The following is a 19,175-nucleotide window of genomic DNA, read 5'->3' as shown; positions in this document are numbered from 1 at the left end:
ATCTGACGCTAACTGGTACCCTCCTTGTTCTTCTTCCTGCACCATTGTTACGATATCCAAGCATTGATTTTGTCTATGAACAGACGTCGGCGTCGCATACTCACTTATGGTCTTGTTTCCCCATGGCGCCGCCATCTTCCAGATCCAAATCGCCGTTCACCCAGCAGTGGACTATCAAATGATGCGTACTCACCACTTTTCTGGAAGATTATGATTTTTTTCCCTGTACCAAACGTATATCCAATATCGTGGACGCATATTTCACGGCGCATATCCATTACCCGCTTAATTTTAGGATCGTGGCCGCGCTGATCGTGGGCGATCTGTTCGGGGGAGTAACAGACATCTATGCAATGTTATGAATACATTTACGGTGTCGTAACTGTCTGTTTAAATGCGCTTCCACCTTTTACGGGTTACACGTCACCGATCCACGTACGAACACGTCGCCCACGTTGGTTTACGCATATTTGTACAAGCAATTATACTTGCATAACTGTACTGCATTAAAAAGGGCCGCCTGGATCGATCCATTCGGTTCGACCACGTTCGGCTCGTCCGGCTGGGGCTCCGCGCACCTATATGAAGCCCAGGGCTTCCATTACCAACGCCCTATATATATATATATATATATATATATATATATATATATATATATATATATATATATATATATATATATATTTAAACTATACTCTATAAACAGTGCAATCTACAATATAAAACGATGTAAGACGGTGTTTTTAGTAACCATATAAGTGCGTGCAATGTACAATGGTTCAACCATATGATTAAAAAAACACATTTTGCACTGTAGATTTGCATGGTTTGTAGAGTGTAGTTTAAATATAAGCATGAGTACGAGTAAACCGGTGGAGATGGTCTGACATTGTAGATATAAAACCGAGTTTGTGTTCCACTCAGAATCATGTTCAATGGGCCGGTTATACAACATATGGATGGCAATGTGCCATGGTGGATACATTATATACTGAAGAAGGAGCACAGATGGAAAATCAGCTTCAGAAGAACCCTAACAGATCGAAGGTGAAAAGGTCATCCGGCATCATCAACTCAAGGAGGAGCTAGCGGACGTCACTTTATCAGCTGATCAGGGAGACGACGATTGAATGAACGCGCTGTGCGTCGACCACAAATAATTAAAGCTACCATATTATTAACGATGCAATGGCGGCACACTCGATCGCCACGTACGAGCAGGCTTGTTTCAGACGACCCCCCACAAATCCACGCGCGTTGCATTCGCGTAGATAGATGAGGGACGAAGAAGAAGAGAGCGCGCGTACGTAACCGCCCCGCGACGCCGCAAGTCGTCGTCGTCGCCAACCTTCGTTCGGCCTCATCGGCTCTCATGCATCCCCGTATATCCTATCTCTTTCACGCACGTCCGAATTTGAAATTTTCGATATACCGATATTCTTGTTTTATCGATGATCGCCGAGATTCAAATTAAAATATCTGTAGAGAAAACCCTGTTTTTTTTCAAGCATATGAAGGGCAGGAGTTGGGGGGGAAGAAAAATATCGTGGCGATCACTGACAACCGAGATAACGAAACGGCAGCAGTATATTATAGGCCACAAGACCCAACAAACCACCAGTGCAGTGCATGTTTTCCACGAAGCAGGAAGCAGCCAGTCCCCGGCCCAGTGCGGCCCCATTGGCCAACTTGCATAATAATCCCCGAAAGCCTCCATAAATCCATGCCTCAAGGCCTCCACTGTCCACTCCTCACGTACAACCATACCATACCATGCTGTTCGTTGCTCTGTACGTAGCTCTTCTCCAACTACGTAACGTAACTAGTACGTGTACGTCCAGCACTTGGATTGGAATATTGGATGGCTCCCCTGCGAGCGGGAGCGGCGCCAATGGCGGCGGCCGCCGCCACGGTCGTGCTGGCCGCCATACTAGTCGCGCTGTTCGGCTGCTGTGCCGCTGCCGCGTCCGCCGCCGCCGCCACCGACGTGATCACGGCCGCGGCAGAGCTGGACCGCATCGACAGGCTGCCGGGCCAGCCCCCAGTCAACTTCTCTATGTACTCCGGCTACGTCACCGTCGACGCCGCCGCGGGTCGGGCGCTCTTCTACTGGCTCATGGTGGCCTCCGGCGTGCCGGCGGGCTCCGCGCCGCTCGTGCTCTGGCTCAACGGCGGGCCCGGGTGCTCCTCTCTTGGCTACGGCGCTATGGAGGAGCTCGGCGCCTTCCGCGTCAACCCCGACGGCGCCACGCTCTCCTTGAATCCCTACGCCTGGAACAATGGTCCGGCGGCCAGTTTCGATGCCTCTTTTTTTTTCACCCAGTAAAGCTAGCTTGTTATATATATGTTTGTCATGGACTCATGGTGTCTAGTGTCGACGACGGATGGATTGGTTTGCTTGCAGTGGCGAATGTGCTGTTCTTGGACTCGCCGGCCGGCGTTGGCTACTCCTACACCAACACCACCGACGACCTGTACGCTGCTGGTGACAACAAGACAGGTGAATTATATGGCCGGAGTAGATATCTGTCTAGTTCTTTACTGCATCTGTTCATTTTTTTTTTCACCAGACGGTTTATAACACGTTTTCAATGTCATTTATCACTTACGGTTCTTTTAAAGTAACCGCTAGTGGAAAATTATTTCTACTTGTCGTTCTCGTGAATAATCGCCACTGCAAATACTTTTTGGGTTTTCTAAAATTAGCCGGCAGTGGTAGTTTCTCGCCCTTTTCAAATTTTCCACCAAAACTGAATTTTTATATATTTACACACAACTATATATATATACATATTATATTAATATTGAAAACAATACAAAATTAAATTCTATCATACATTATATATCAAATTTTGTGTTTACAACTATAAAGATTCACTTATATGTATCAAACATTCTATACATCAAAGTTTTCACCTAACCTCTAATAACTATCTCGGCTAAGATTTAATATACTAATTTCGGTTAGTACTCTAAACTATGTCCTAGTTAAGATATTGGTATCATCGTGATATTTTATTTCACACGAAATGACTTCTTTCAAAATAAATGAGCACATGTTCTCAATTATGTTGTCAGACAACGACGGCGAGACTACTACCACTATACGACGGTTGATCTTTAGCGACCCTTATTAGGGACAGACGGTTGGTCGCTAAAAGTTATGTACCGACAGTTGGTCGCTAAATGCATTTGTAGCGACGGGCCATCGGTCGCTAAAAGTCTAGAAATTTAACTACTCAAGGTTGGTCGCTATAGAGACAGGTGGACATCCGGCGGTTGGTTGCTATTGATTGACATGTGACTGTTGGTGGCTAAAAAAATTTGGCCCGAACAGGCCCAACTCAGCAACTCGTCCAAATCAAAATCACTTCTATTGAAAAAAGCAAACCCTACCCCCTCTTCTCCCCTTCTCTCGACGGCGCCACCATGCCGCCTCCGCCCTCAACCCTAGCCGCCAGGGCAACAACAGTAGCACCGCAGGGCGTAGGTGGCAGAGCAGGGACGCGGATTCCGACTGACACTTCGTCGTCAAGCTCTCGCCATTTGTAACTCCTTGCTCCGCCGACCTCGACGCAAACTACAACTTCTCGCTCGCGCCTATCCAGGATCCGCTCTCGCCATGGTACCGCCCTTTTTCTCGGTCTGTGAATCCACCCCCATCTCCCTGCTCCCTCCTGCATTTGTTGTGGTTCTTGGAAGCAGGTTGCAGGGACGGACCCAAATAGGGGACCAAGCATTCCCTTAGAGTTTGCACGCTTGCTGATGCAGTGCAAGCCTGCAACATGCAGAGGTGCGCTAGTGCCAGGTGCGGCGAGTCAGCAGATCAAGGAAACCGCCCGCGGCCGCCCCAGGGGTCCAGGTCTCCTCACGGCGACGGGAGAGCGCGAGCCTGTGATGACCCGTGGCCGCGGCTAGGGTTCGCCGGGCGTGAGTCGGTAGCAGACCGGCGAAAAGAACGAAGCCAAGGACACCGGTGAGTTGGATTTCGGTTATCTGTTTTTCTATTCCATCTCAATCAACCAGTTACAGTATTTATAGATCTGAAATCCAACTAACAGAACGACTAATGACTTGGCTAATCACTTATTACAGCCCAAAGAAGATTAATACGGCCCTATTATGGCCCAAACCCTAATACTCGAAAGACCCCCTAATACTCCATACCTGTGCCTAAGCACCGCCACCTTGGGTCATCACATCTCCCCCAGCGTCAAAAGACGCTTGTCCCCAAGCGTGCGCTGTAGGAAACCTTACTTTCACCACTTCATAGTCTTCCCAGGTAGCCGCATCTGCTGGAAGACCTGTCCATTTGACCAGCACCTGGACAATAGCATTGTTTCCTTTACGTACCATCCTTCGATTCAGAATTTGGTCAGGCTCAACATCCCCTTGGGACAGATCAACCAAGAGAGGAAGTTCAGTGTAAACTGGAGAATAACACGGGTGAAACGGCTTAAGTTGAGACACATGAAACACTGGATGCACCTGAGCATCGGGTGGCAATTCCAACTTATATGCCACTGCCCCAACTCGAGCTATAATCTTGTAAGGCCCAAAAAACTTAAAAGACAATTTAGGACAAGGCCGATTCACCACTGTCTTCTGTGCATATGGTTGAAGTTTTAACAGCACCAATTCTCCTACTTGAAACTCTCTTGGTGTTCTGCCCTTATCAGCATATTGCTTCATACGCAACTGTGCTCTAGCCAACTGTTCCTTCAACATGGCAGAAAAAGCACTCCTTTCCTTGACCCACGTAGTGACATCCGGGTCCTCAATATTGATGAGTCTAGGAAGGGCTAGCATAGGAGCATCATAACCATATAACACCCTGAATGGTGTACAACCCAAAACAGCATGATAAGTGGTATTGTACCAATACTCCGCGAGAGCCAACCAACTCTTCCATTTGGTGGGCTGAGAATTGACAGCACACCGGAGATACATCTCCAAGCATTGGTTCACACGTTCACTTTGGCCATCAGTCTGTGGGTGATAGGCTGTAGACATCAACAGCTTGACCTCCATCAACTGAAACAGGTTCTTCCAAAAACTGCTAGTGAACACTTTATCCCTGTCAGATACCAGCGATTTGGGTACTCCATGTAGCTTAACCACATTGTCCAGAAAGACTTGTGCAACACCCTTTGCAGTAAAAGGATGTTTCAAAGGAAAGAAATGGCTATATTTCGAAAATCTGTCCACCACCACTAATATTGTATCAAACCCTTCCGACTTAGGCAAACCTTCAATGAAATCCATAGTCACATCTTCCCACACACCCTGTGGTACCGGCAAAGGTTGTAATAACCCAGCTGGATGAGTTCTTTCACTCTTAGCCTTTTGACAAATTGCACACTGTTGCACAAACTGGACCACATCTGCCTTTAATCCCCTCCAATAAAACACTTTCTTTACTCGTTGATAAGTTGCCTGAGTACCAGAATGACCACCAATGGCACTATCATGCAAAGCTGCCACCAACTTGGTTCTCAGAGCAGAATTAGCACCAATCCAAATCCTGCCTGCCTTACGAATAATGCCTTGATACAATGAAAACCCATTCTCATCAGGACTGCGCACCAACAATTGAGCTATCAACTGTTGAGCTTCAGCATCAGTAGCATAAGAATTCAGCACCTCCTGTACCCAAACTGGTTGCACTTCAGAAATGGCAGCCAAGTCCAGTACTGAACTCCTCCTTGACAATGCATCAGCAACGACATTCTCTGCCCCCTTTTTATATACAATCTGAAATTGCAATCCCATTAACTTGGTCATAGCCTTCTTTTGAAGATCTGACTGCAATTGCTGGTCTCCCAAGAATGTCAAAGATTTGTGATCTGTCTTAATCACAAATGCACCCCTCTGCAAATATTGCCTCCACTTATCTACAGCCATAATCAAAGCCAAAAACTCCTTCTCATATATAGAAATATGTTTGTTCTTTTCTCCCAAAGCTTTACTAAGAAAGGCAATGGGTCTGCCCTGTTGCATCAACACCGCTCCGAGACCCACATCTGATGCATCTGTCTCGACTGTAAAAGGCAGATCAAACCTGGGCAGAGCAAGAACCGGTGTTGAAGCCATAGCCTGTTTCAACTTATGAAAAGCAACCTGAGCATCTTCAGACCACTGAAACACCTGTTGTTTCTGCAACAGCTTAGTAAGAGGTCGAGCAATAATACCATAATCTTTCACAAATTTCCTGTAATAGCCTGTTAAACCTAAGAATCCCCTCAACTCCGTCACATTCTTAGGTTGTGGCCAGGACAACATAGCTTCAGTTTTACTAGAATCTGTGGCCACCCCATCTCTTGAAATCACATGACCCAAATATTTGAGTTCATGCTTCACAAAGGAGCATTTCTTCATCTTTAAGAAAAACTGGTGCTCTCTCAGCTTGGCCAACACCATCCTAATATGTTGATAATGCACTTCCAAACTAGGGCTGTAAATGAGAATATCATCCAAGAAAACCATAACAAATTTTCTGAGAAAAGTCTCCAACACTGAGTTCATGGCACACTGGAAACTAGCTGGTGCATTAGTGAGACCAAAAGGCATCACTCGAAACTGATAATGGCCATGATGTGTTTTAAAAGCAGTCTTGTATTCATCCTCAGTTCCCATTCGAATTTGATGATATCCTGCTGTCATGTCAAGACTGGTAAAATACTGTGCACCAGCTAATTCATCCAGGATCTCATCCACCATAGGCATAGGAAACCTGTTCTTTATAGTCATTCCATTTAACTTCCTGTAATCTATACAGAACCTCCAGCTGCCATCTTTTTTTTGCACAAGTAAAACTGGAGAAGCAAACGGACTTACACTAGGAACTATCAACCCTGCTGCTAGCAGTTCAGTAATTTGCTTTTCAATCTCAGTTTTGTGAGCTGGAGAATATCGATAAGGCCTTGAGTTTACTGGAATAGACCCTGGCAACAGAGGAATGTGATGATCATAAGGTCTGATTGGAGGCAATTTCGAAGGCACAGCAAAAACATCTTCGAATTCCTTTAAAATCTCCTGTAGAACTGCATCATTTTTCCCAATTGTTTCTTCTGAAACCTGCTCTAAAAGCACAAATACCCAGACTTCCTCTCCCTTCATCCATTTCTCCAGCTGCAACACAGATACTTGTCGCACTTCCTGCACTTCTCTAGCACCACCCTGTAACCTGACCTTCTTCCCTTGATCAGTAAAGGTTAATACCTTGTTATTCCAGTCACACTCCATAGGACTGTGAGCCTTCAGCCAATCATACCCCAGGATCACATCATATGCTTCCAAGTCTAACACCCTCATAGCAGTGTTGTACAGGTGCCCCCCAGAACTCCACACTACTTCCTTAACTCTTTTGTCACTGATCATAGCTGCTCCATTTGCCACCTTAACCCGCACAGTGGAACAATCTTCAGTGATCAACCCCAATTTTGCTACAATTCTCTGGCTGATAAAAGTTGCAGAGCTACCAGAATCAATGAGCATGACCAACATCTGATCCTGAACCAGAGCTTGGACCCTCATACATCCATCACATTCCGTGCCACTAATAGCATTCCAGGACAACTGATGTAACTCCTCCACACACTTCTCCTCATCTTCCAACTTCTGCAATACCTCATCAGTCAAAACCAGGCCCATATCTTCCACGGTCAGATTATGCAGTTGAGTTACCACCCTCTTGGGACATTTTGCTTGATGGCCTGGCTCAAATTTATCTCCACAAATAAAACACAACCCATTCGCTCTTCTATATTCTCTCAACTGTCTTTCCTTGCTCAACTCAGGATACAATATTCCTGCCCTATTCTCCCCCCTTACTCCTGCAACCTGAGTTTTAAGAACTTGTCCCTTTTGGTTTCTAACTCTATTCTTCTCTGCAATCTCCTGATACACCTTGGCCAACCTCTTCGCCTTATCCACTGTCTTAGGCATCCGAGCCATGACTTGATTCTGAATTTCAGGTTTCAACCCTTTAATATAGTGTGTCACAAACAGGGTCTCACCTAACTCAGGATTATGCAGGGTAGCAACATATCTAATATCATCAAAAGCTTGAGAGTACTCCTCCACTCCTTGCTGCTGAGTCACATTAACCAAATCTCTCATAGCTTGAGGGTATTCATCCACTCCAAACTGCTCCCTAACTGCTTGTGTAAACTGCCCCCAATCACCCAATCCATGTTTCAGCTTATACACTTGTAACCACTTCGACGCATTCCCCTCCATGTGCATAGAAGCTGAACTCGCCCACAACCACTCCGGCACCTGGTAAACAGTGAAATAATCAACACACCGATCAAACCAGACTCCCGGATCACTGCCCTGAAACTTGGGAAATGTCCACTTCGGAAATGGGCCTGTCCTATTCTCTCTTCCTCCACCCCACTGCTCTCTACGATCTCTTCCACGCTCCATTCCTCCACCCCGATCATCCCCTCGAGGAACACGCAGCTCGCGCTCAGAGTTTGTGTCATTACCTTCCTGCTCCTTCGCTTGCAAATCCAATCGCAGCTGCGCAATAGTTCTCTCGTTCTCCTCCATGTGTCGAGCCAACAGTGCTCGATCTTCCTCTGCCTTCTTCTGCCCGATCTCCATCGCTTCCATCTTCCCGGTCAACCGTTCCACCGCCAGCATCATCCGCTCCCAGCGCTCCTCCCCTTTTTGCTCGGTCCCCGCCATTGCTTCCAGGATCAGCCGCGTCTGAACGGATGGCTTCGTGGAAGGCGCCGTGATGCCCACCCTCCGAGGATCAACAGCTCTGATACCACTTGTGATGACCCGTGGCCGCGGCTAGGGTTCGCCGGGCGTGAGTCGGTAGCAGACCGGCGAAAAGAACGAAGCCAAGGACACCGGTGAGTTGGATTTCGGTTATCTGTTTTTCTATTCCATCTCAATCAACCAGTTACAGTATTTATAGATCTGAAATCCAACTAACAGAACGACTAATGACTTGGCTAATCACTTATTACAGCCCAAAGAAGATTAATACGGCCCTATTATGGCCCAAACCCTAATACTCGAAAGACCCCCTAATACTCCATACCTGTGCCTAAGCACCGCCACCTTGGGTCATCACAGAGCCAATGTGGAGCGGTTAGTTGGTCGCTGCTGCCAATTGTTCTGCGCTTATAAAATTTCAAGGTTGTTACATTTGAATTGTTATTGGAAATTTCAAGGTCAGTAGCAGTGCTCGATTGATTTCAAGTACATGGTATTTCCCCTCCGTCCTAAGGCATGTAATTAGCCCCAATTGAAACTTCTTGGTTTATTTCAGTGCTCCAGTATATTTATTGCCAGAGATAAAAGCATATGCCTTGGTCAGTGACTTAAGCTTAGAAAAAGTACAATACTTTATGTATGAATTCAGAAATCCCAATGATATTCATTCTGAATATGTGCAAATGCAGGTAACTTTGGTCTTGCCAATGTATTGACATCAGATGATCTTGTGTCTTCTATAAGTATACTTGAAAAATTTTTAGTCTTGCATTTATTTGCTGGTGTTTCTTGTTACCGTATTTTCTCCAACAAAGGTGGTAGTAACACCGAGTTATATGTGCCTAGAACTTCTTGCTGATATACCATATGGTACTAAATCCAATATTTGGTCTCTAGGTGTGTACCACTTCAGTGTCATAAACTATGTTTCTGCACCTAGATAGAATGAGCTTGCGATCTAATACTTGAATTTTACAGAATGTTGCATTTGACAAATGACTACTCTCAGGCCTGCAAACTGCACATTACAACGTGAAGTTGGTTATTGAAAGGTATGCTATGCTCATCTTCTCTCCTACCTACCCCTCTTTTGGTTTATGAAAAAATTATGTGAAAGGACAGACCACATTTCATATTGGCTACATGACATTTGTTATTGAGAACTTGCCAAAGTAAGAATTTTGGGATGATGGTGGGGGTGTGCGGTATCTGTTCACCGAGTTTCCAGTCGTTCGTTGCAAGATTTTCATTTTTTCAGTCGTGGAGTGTGTTGTCAAGCTCCGAGTAATATCTTCTTCTACTATTACTCCTAACCTGATTCCTGATCACCCATATAGTGCTTACCCTATATATTTAGTGCAAACTTTCTCTTTTAATATATAGCTTATGACCTTGCCATCCCGATTTTATATTGTTAACTTAACTGTATCTGTTTTTCTTACATATTTACTTATCATTTTCCCATTGTACGATTTATTCCCTGCATTTCCCTATCCTCCATTTGGTACTTAATTACTTGTTAGAAGGTGCAAATCAACTCCTCAATTGTTGCGAGATCAATACAGTTTAATCATTAACGATTATCTTTTATTACACATTATTCAGTATGGATAGTTTCCGCATATTTCTAGCACACATCCTATTATTGTGGGTGGCTTCCAGACACTAGGTTCATCGAGTCCTCCAATATGAGTTGAAAAGCTTAAGAGTGCTCTCTGGGGTATGCTTAAGTGTTAATAGTATCAATTTCTTGCAAAAAAGGAAGGGCTAATAAATTCAAGATCTTTTCATCTCATTCTATAATTGTGTGCTGTTGTAAACATCTCCTTCATTTTTTAGCTGTGTAATGATCTTGTGGTGGACTTTGTGCTCCATAGATTGTGGATACATGATTGATGCAAAAATAAATAATAAAAGATGTGTCCTCGCTATGGTCAAAAGTTTCATACTGCTACCTGAATGTTTTAGATGGCTATAGGACATACATAAATTTTTCACTGAACTCCTATGCGAACTAATGTAATCATTCAGTTTTGAATCCACTCCTTTTCTACCTAAACACATTTATGAGCTCACATCTGCCTCGCCAATATATATATCTTTGCGTGGGGCTAAATAATAGCCTTGGTGGTTGCTGTGTAATCCAGCGATGCTACTCTATTGTACATATATATATCTTTGCTATGCCATATTATGTATATGGTTACATTAGAAATACTTATGTCAGCTTACATTCTTTTGATAGGGCGCCCATAGCTGCAAACATAGCTGTGACCACATGATGATGACGATTTACTACAGCAGGCACTTGCAATGTCAATGGAGGGTGGTGCTTCAGGATCTGCAGCTGTGACTGACTCTGCTATGGCAGAAGCTAGTGCAGTTGACCCTGACTTAGCGTTGGGTGTGTTTTCTCTTATGTTTGCAGCTTCTACAGTTCTAGCGCATACAGTATTTGTTGCTATCAATTAATTCTAGTAGTGACAAATGAAAAACCACTGCTTTATAGTGACACTGATATGTTTCTAGCGCATACATTTTAGTTGTAGCTTCAATAATTTATTGGCCCTTTTATGTGTAAAATAACAGCTTCCTGGTGTTGATCCCAATGATCCATCTGTTAAAGATTTGTTGGCATCATTGCACAACCAGGGAGAGGTATGTTCTTTTATGGGTTCCAGTGAAGGTCTCTGTATTGTGATGCAATGAAATTCATGTTGCCTCTAGGCTATAGCATTGTTCAGCTTCACCTTGATTAAATAAGAATAAATATATTATCTATCACCAAATCTTCATGCAAATACACAGTTAGTATATGCAAGCAATGGCTATGCACAGCTACAAAAAAACCATTGCAAGATTTAATAATTAGATGTTAATAATTAGCTCTTTGGATCCAAACAGGTCTAGCTAATTGTTATCTGAATACCCAACTAACAACTATTTCACTAGTTGGACCAAACTAGCTAATATTAGCTATGAACTATTAGCTAGCAAACTATTAGTAGCTGATGGATCCAAACAGGGCATAAGGCCCACGTTTAGCCCCAGCTCTGAGCTCCACCTTATCTGGAGTTTGTATGCTCCAATGAAGGATCTTGCTATGCTGTCTTCTGTGTAGAATAGAAAGAAAACAACTCAACTAAACAAACCACAGCTCTAGGATCCACCGATTTCTGAGCTCTGCCCCTGCTGTTTAGGATAGCATATGGAGTTCTTTATGTTCCACAAGCACAATTGATCTTATGGAATGGAAATAGTAGAACATTACCTGGTGAGAGCACACAAATACTTTATACAAAGCAGGTATTGAGTCAAATTGTTGTGTACCCATTTGTGGTCTGGATACACTGGTTTGGTGAAAATGAAATATGCCCAAAGCAACAAAACCCAGTTCACATGAACTGCTATCCTGTATTTACGAATCTTGACTAGTCTAGTAATGTATGTATGTGGAAATATGAAGGTTTCTTTATTTCTCTTCTTAAACAGCAAGAGAAGAAGGAAGACAAGTAAGACAAAACAGAAGACGAGAAGAACTGCTTCAAGCTGGAGTGATGTCGCTGTGGTGCTTTTGTGACTGATCATCTCTGGAGCTTTTGTGAATGATCTAGCTAGCTATTTGTAAATGATCTAGTTGTGAATGATATTATAATTGTGATACTTTTGTGAATATATAATTGTGGTGCTTTTGTGTTTATGTGATGGATTTATGACTGTGGTATACTGATTAACTGTGTATGTCTTTATGATTTGTGTATAAAAATCTGTGATTTGTGGTGCTTAATTAAATGTATATTTTTTATTAATAACAACTATAAAAGGGCGACTTTCTGTTGGTTGCTAAATGTATAGTATGACGACTTACGGTTGGTTGCTAAATCTATAGTACAACAACCCACGGTTGGTCGCTAAATATACAATATTAGCAACGGATGGTTGGTCGCTAAAAAGATGTCGGTCGCTAAAGCCTTTAGCGACGGCACTTACAGCGACCATCCTTATGGGTCGCTAAAAGTTTTTAGCGACCAACCGTAGGTCGCTGAAGGCCGTTTTAGCAACCAACCGTAGGTCGCTGTAAGTGAACCGTCGTGTAGTGTACGTAGTCATCTATCATGGTACTATTCACCATATGACACACAGTCACTTGGCACCGGACCAACTAATTACTAACAATGACTTACCGCCCTTTATTCCAAACTAATTAAGGTGGATTAGAGTGCAGCAAAAAAAGACTTTAGAGGCATATTTTAGAAAATTGATATCCAACAACATGTACCCATATTTATAAGTTGCATGTACATGTTCCAAACAAGAGTCACTACCATAAGACGGAATAGCCTTAAGAGCCAAAAAAAACTCAAATAAACTATTAATACAAACTAGGATACTATCCCTGGATAGCAACCCTCAAGGAAGGGTCACTAAAAGTAGATCAAGAGAAAACTCATTTACCTTGACGGCTAGTGGCAACAAACGATATATTTTTCGTAAGATGAACGAAATAAAGACAAGATCAGATCTTCCATGCATCAAGCTAAGGAAATATAACAACCACAAAGGATATATATTTTCTTGGGGACCAACATCTAGATTATTTGTATCGATCTCCAAGCAAAATAAACTCCTACAGAAGAATCCAATAACACGATTTTCATGCATATGTTCACATGAGAATCAAACTTTGCAACCAAAGATTTTGTGTGAACCTCACCTACCACTAGAACCCAAAGTTACTTATGGCTAAATGGTGATTGGAGAAAGGAGAGGAAAAAGCGTTCATTCTGCCTAATGCCTTGAACCCGTTCGACCTCCCTTAATTGTGATCGAAATGACGATGGCAACAAGTTTCTTTGCCTTTGTATTCATTTTATGAATCTTGTAATGGATATTTGATATCCTAATTTTAATTGAAAAAATTAAACTAAGAAGTTTTAGATCGTATTTAGTACTATACCTTTGGCTTATCAAATCTTCATGTAGGGATATTTGGAAAATATTAAAATTTTGATTTCACAGTTTGAGAAATTAAAACATATTTTTTTGGATTTTACATGTTTTAAAATAAAAAGGCACCAACTGCAAAGTTGTAAATCTCTTAGAGCTTACAACTTTGATACATACTTTGTTTTCATCCAATATTAGTATGTTGCATGTTAGCTTTAAAACTGACTAACATATCAAGATAATTGTCAATACAAATTCTCTAGTGCATACCAACTCAATTTTATACCTACATGTTATTGTTCCCTACCAGACACAATCAATGCACACATGGAAATAGACCTGCTGATAGCCTAGATGCTAGTCTTCCTTGCATAAGTCTATTGTGTCATGTTCTATGATATTGATATATCAACAACCTATAATCACATCTATACATTGTGTATATATACATGTTCGAGTATCAATGAGAAATGAATTTGATTTTCCAAAACAATTTCTACTTTCACAAGTGTTGTTGTTCTTGCTCTTATGGTTGTTCTTTCCAATGTTATTATGCAGCTCATGACTCATATGCTTTCTTGATAAATTGGTTGGAACGGTTCCCACAGTACAAGCATCGTGATTTCTACATCACTGGAGAGAGCTATGGAGGTGAAGTACCATAACAAGTTGTTAATTCTATATGTGATAGTGATTACACAGTTAATGATATCTAGAGATTAGATGTATGTAACTCTAGCATAATTTGGTGCAATGGTTCTTTTCAGGCCACTATGTCCCTCAATTGTCTTGGTTAGTGTACCAAAACAACAAAGGAATTAAGAATCCAACCTTAAACTTCAAAGGCTTCATGGTTAGAACTTGTTGAGCCTGTATTGTGTCATGTTCCCTTAATTAGATTGCTCATTTCTCGTTAATAATAACCAATTGCTTGGTAAATGCTGTAGGTTGGAAATGCGGTAATTGACGATTACCATGACTACATGGGCACATTTGAGTATTGGTGGACACATGGGCTTATCTCCGATGAAACTTATGCAAAGTTGTGGGAGGATTGTAAAAATGATGTGTCTGAGAACCCCTCCGAGGAATGCCAAAAGATTTATGAGGTTGCTGAGGCTGAGCAAGGGAATATTGATTTGTATAGCATCTACACACCTACTTGTAAGAAGACTTCATTGCAAAAGCGCAGACTAATAAGGGGAAGAATGGTATGTTCGAGTTGCTAAAAGAATTATGGTTTCCCTATAGCAAATAGTAGCATTGTATATTACTTCTTTCTAAGTTTATTTTGACTATGTTGCTATCTATTATGTTATTAAAAGTAGCTCATCAGCAAGTGCTCTTGTATGACCTAGAATGTTAAGTTATATGAGTATTGAATATTTTGTGGACCTTAGTTCGCAATATTGAGATATATGGTGTTAGCTTTTGTATTGCACCTCTATGAGTAAGCTTAAGTTATATATGGTCTTGTTGGCTTTCACTTATGATCTTGTTAGTTCTAGCAAATTTTCCATATGTTAAGTTGTGGCTCTAATGCTTATTATTGCATTTTTATTCGAAAAAATGTTATAATTTATGGAAAAAAATATTAGAGCTACGGACTATATCTAGGTACATAGTAAAGCTAGACACATAACAAGATCAAATCGACTTATAATTTAGAATGAAAGGAGTTTATTCTTTGTTACTACATGGCATAAACAACCATTTTAGCCTACATCATGACACTCAATACATTGAATTTGCTAGAATGAAGAAACAAAATTATGGTAATATTACTGTATAAAAATAGAGTGCCTAGACTTACATCAGCAGTATTTGATATGTCATAATGTTCTAGTGAAAACTCATATATATATATATACAACTAACTTATAAGTGACGGCTTGCAAAAGTTATTGTCATATATTATTAATAATATGATTTAAAATGAGTTATCAGTGTCATTGGTATATTGTTTGTTAAGAGAATAATTCTTTTCCATAGTTGATAAACTTTTTAAAATGAGTTATCGGTATTTCTTTTTAAAGTGGGCAATGTTTTTTTTGTATTAAAAAAAAGTAGAGATTAGCCGATGGTTATTAGTATTAGAGTGTAGCAAAATAAATGCCAGACATTTCTGATTATTGTGACGACGATATTCGCTAGGATCTATCAGCTCATGCACGCATACTGACTACTATACGCATCTGCTCAAATGTAGCCCTGGCTGCCGAGAGGATACGATCCTTGCACCGAGCTGTACATCACGAAGTACTGCAACTTGCCCGAGGTGCAGGACGCCTTCCATGCCAATGTTACTGGAATACCATACGCCTGGGTGGGCTGCAGGTCTGCTCGACTGCTTCCATCTTGTTTGTTTGGTTTTTGGCCACTGGAATAGCATTCCATAGAGCACCAGCGTAAAGCCGGCCGTTCGTGATACTCTGCACTGAACTCGACTGGAAACAAATGTTTGCATGCAGTGACCCAATATATGAGTACTGGAAGGATTCGCCGAGGTCCATGCTTCCGATCTACCGTGAACTCATCTCGGCAGGCCTAAGGATATGGGTCTTCAGGTACGTCCGCCGAGTCTCTGTCGTCGAGAGCAATTAATGGCTTAATTACTCTCTGAATCCTATAAAAAAAATCTTCTTCAATTACATCGGACTGTACAATTTGGCAGCGGCGACACCGACTCCGTCGTGCCCCTCACGGCGACGAGGTACTCCATCGACGCGCTGTCTCTGCCAACGATCACCAAGTGGTACCCTTGGTACTACGACGAAGAGGTGAGCCCTGCCTGCCTGCTGCATCAAATTAGACTGACAGTCCCTTCACTCTTTCGTTCCGCTAGACGTACGCTAGCTAACCGTGTCTGCATCTGCAATGGTGTGGTTCTTGCTTATTGCCTGCACTGTAGGTTGGTGGATGGTGCCAGGTGTACGAGGGCCTGACGCTGGTGACGGTCCGAGGCGCGGGGCACGAGGTCCCCCTCCACCGTCCGCCGCAGGGCCTCAAGCTGTTCGAGCACTTCCTGCGGGGCGAGCCCATGCCCAAGCCTGTCGAGAGCGTCCAGTCGTTCTAGATGAGCTTGCTGCCGCGCTTGGCTAGTTGGCTTTGATGAATAGTAAGGCCGGACATGTGGCAAGCCATCTCCACTCCACATTTCTTCACCACGTTTTCAATAACTGGCGCTGGCCGAAATAATAAGAGCAGAACGAATAAAATGCCGCTCGCTAGAATGATCTGGCTGTGCGTGTTTGCTTTCGAGTTATTTTTATATACCACCTACACACTTTCACGTTGGAAAATCGATAGTGGTCGCTACAAAAGTTCCAAGGATAACTGGATAAGTTTGGCAAAGCTATACTCCATGCTAAATTCATATGGGTACTGACATACTGTCACCGGGAAAGGCTATACCTTCTGCGACCGTCAAGATCCATTGTCATCGTCCGAAAAGTGTGTTTAGTTTTAATCCGTATCGGCTTCTGTTGCTTCTAATGTGTTTTTGTGTCTGTAGATTACAACTGCAATAGTTTAAATAACTTGTTTTAATCTGAAGCGAACAACCCCTGGCCTAAGGAATACCAACTCGAGAGAGACTAGCTTTGGTGCCTACCTTAAAAGAAAACACTCGTCTCGAGGCTCCGAGAACATCCCCCGGCCACGGCCAGAAAAATGGGCATTGCTCTAAATGCATCATACAGGGGCATCTAGATGGTGTAACCTAGTTGCGGGGTGACCTGATAGCTTTTCTAGCCTACTATACGCTTCAAAGGGTTACTGTCAGGAAGGTGCCATCAACGAGTACTAAGGGACAACAATGTTTCTACCGACAGTGGGAACAACCAACAAACTCAGTGAAGAACAAACTTCAAAACAATGTTCACATATGTCACAATGCGACGGGAATACCTAATCCTAGGACTGGAGTGTTTCATGGCACTCAAAATCCTAATAACTTGATTATACGCCTCTTCCAATCACCCATAGAAACTCAACATCATGTTGCTTCACTCGACATCCCTTGGAGTACTTCACTCTATAGCCATTGAATCCAAATATGAATTCGGTAAATCATAGAAATCGATGTGTTTCTATCATCCCTAACAATGCCAACAAGACGACATCCAAGGTAATGGGACGTGTTCCGGGCATGCACACCCTTGGCCTTACATATTCGACATGTATGAGATTGCCTCACATTATGATTCTTCCATTATCTCCTCTCTTGCCTACGAGCCCATAGCCCACATATACATCCTTGTTGCAAAGCATGGTGTACCTCTTGTTCCTATCGGAGCGGCTTACATAATGTGGCCTATAAAACCTAACAGCATAATCCATCAGAACATACTAGAGATACTCCAAGGTATCTGAAAGGGAAATGTGCCCTTGGGCCATTTCTAAGTGTTTTGGTGATTTAGAGTCCAACACAAGTGCTTAAGTGTTAATATATGCAAAGTGGTGGACAAAGTGCAAATCATGTCAAAAGGTATGTTTCTCAGACTTAGTACATTGTTTTAGAGAGTAGTTTATTGTGTCTAAGTGCTGGAAACAGGAAAAATTGAATTGGAAATGAGATGGCTTTGTTCAGCCAAAGTCTGCTCAGTCTGGGAGCACCAGACTGTCCGGTGGTGCACCGGACAGTGTCCGGTGCGCCAGGCTGGCTCGAGCGAACTGGCCGCTCTCGGGAATTCACCGGCGACGTACATCTATAATTCACCGGACTGTCCGGTGTGCACCGGACTGTCCGGTGAGCCAACGGTCGGCCGCGCGATCTACGCGGGACACGTGGCCGAGCCAACGACTAGAAGGGGGCACCGGACTGTCCGGTGCGCCAACGGCTCTCTGGCTGCCAACGGTCGGCTTCACCGTAGAAGGAAAGAAATCGGGCACCGGACACTGTCCGGTGCGCCAGACGACAGAAGACAAGAATTGCCTTCCCAGATTGCTCTCAACGGCTCCTAGCTGCCTTGGGGCTATAAAAGGGACCCCTAGGCGCATGGAGGAGTACACCAAGCATTCCTTGAGCACTCTTGATCACTCACACTCCATTCCTGCGCACTTGTTCGACATTCTAGTGATTTGAGCTCCGTTCTAGTGTGCTAGTCTCTTGAGCACAAGTCTGGGTCTTGTGTGTGCATATTTGCTGTGATCTTTGTGTCTTGTGTGAGTTGCTAATCCCTCCCTTGCTCCATGCTTCTTTGTGAACTTCAAGTGTAAGGGCGAGAGGCTCCAAGTTGTGGAGATTCCTCGCAAACGGGATTAAGAAAAGCAAAGCAAAACACCGTGGTATTCAAGTGGGTCTTTGGACCGCTTGAGAGGGGTTGATTGCAATCCTCGTCCATTGGGACGCCACAACGTGGAGTAGGCAAGCGTTGGTCTTGGTCGAACCACGGGATAACCACCGTGCCATCTCTGTGATTGATATCTTTGTGGTTATTGTGTTTTGTTAAGACTCCTCTCTAGCCACTTGGTGAATATTGTGCTAACACTTA

At 43.1% G+C, this 19,175-nt stretch overlaps 1 protein-coding gene and 1 pseudogene across 3 annotated transcripts; both read left to right on the top strand.

The window, feature by feature from the left end:
* The first annotated feature begins 1,723 nt into the window (after positions 1-1,723).
* On the top strand, positions 1,724-16,958 carry LOC100284309 (uncharacterized). Its single transcript, NM_001397564.1, has 9 exons — positions 1,724-2,282; positions 2,405-2,500; positions 14,239-14,331; positions 14,448-14,533; positions 14,628-14,891; positions 15,890-16,017; positions 16,152-16,247; positions 16,355-16,460; positions 16,592-16,958. The coding sequence occupies exons 1-9, from the start codon at positions 1,862-1,864 to the stop codon at positions 16,754-16,756; spliced, it is 1,455 nt and encodes a 484-aa protein (NP_001384493.1). The 5' UTR covers positions 1,724-1,861; the 3' UTR covers positions 16,757-16,958.
* On the top strand, positions 3,411-12,383 carry LOC103649731 (26S proteasome non-ATPase regulatory subunit pseudogene; annotated as a pseudogene). 2 transcript variants are annotated; one of them, NR_173994.1, is made up of 6 exons: positions 3,420-3,625; positions 3,706-3,976; positions 9,712-9,785; positions 10,979-11,137; positions 11,323-11,391; positions 12,226-12,383. The product of NR_173994.1 is annotated as a 26S proteasome non-ATPase regulatory subunit pseudogene, transcript variant 1 (transcript). The 2 variants fall into 2 exon arrangements; NR_173995.1 differs by lacking the exon at positions 3,706-3,976 and having other exon boundaries at positions 3,411-3,625.
* Positions 16,959-19,175: the final 2,217 nt, after the last annotated feature.

The sequence above is a fragment of the Zea mays genome, chromosome 3 (genome assembly GCF_902167145.1).
Source record: "Zea mays cultivar B73 chromosome 3, Zm-B73-REFERENCE-NAM-5.0, whole genome shotgun sequence".
NCBI lineage: Eukaryota > Viridiplantae > Streptophyta > Magnoliopsida > Poales > Poaceae > Zea > Zea mays.
This window is presented reverse-complemented; position numbering and strand designations above follow the sequence as displayed.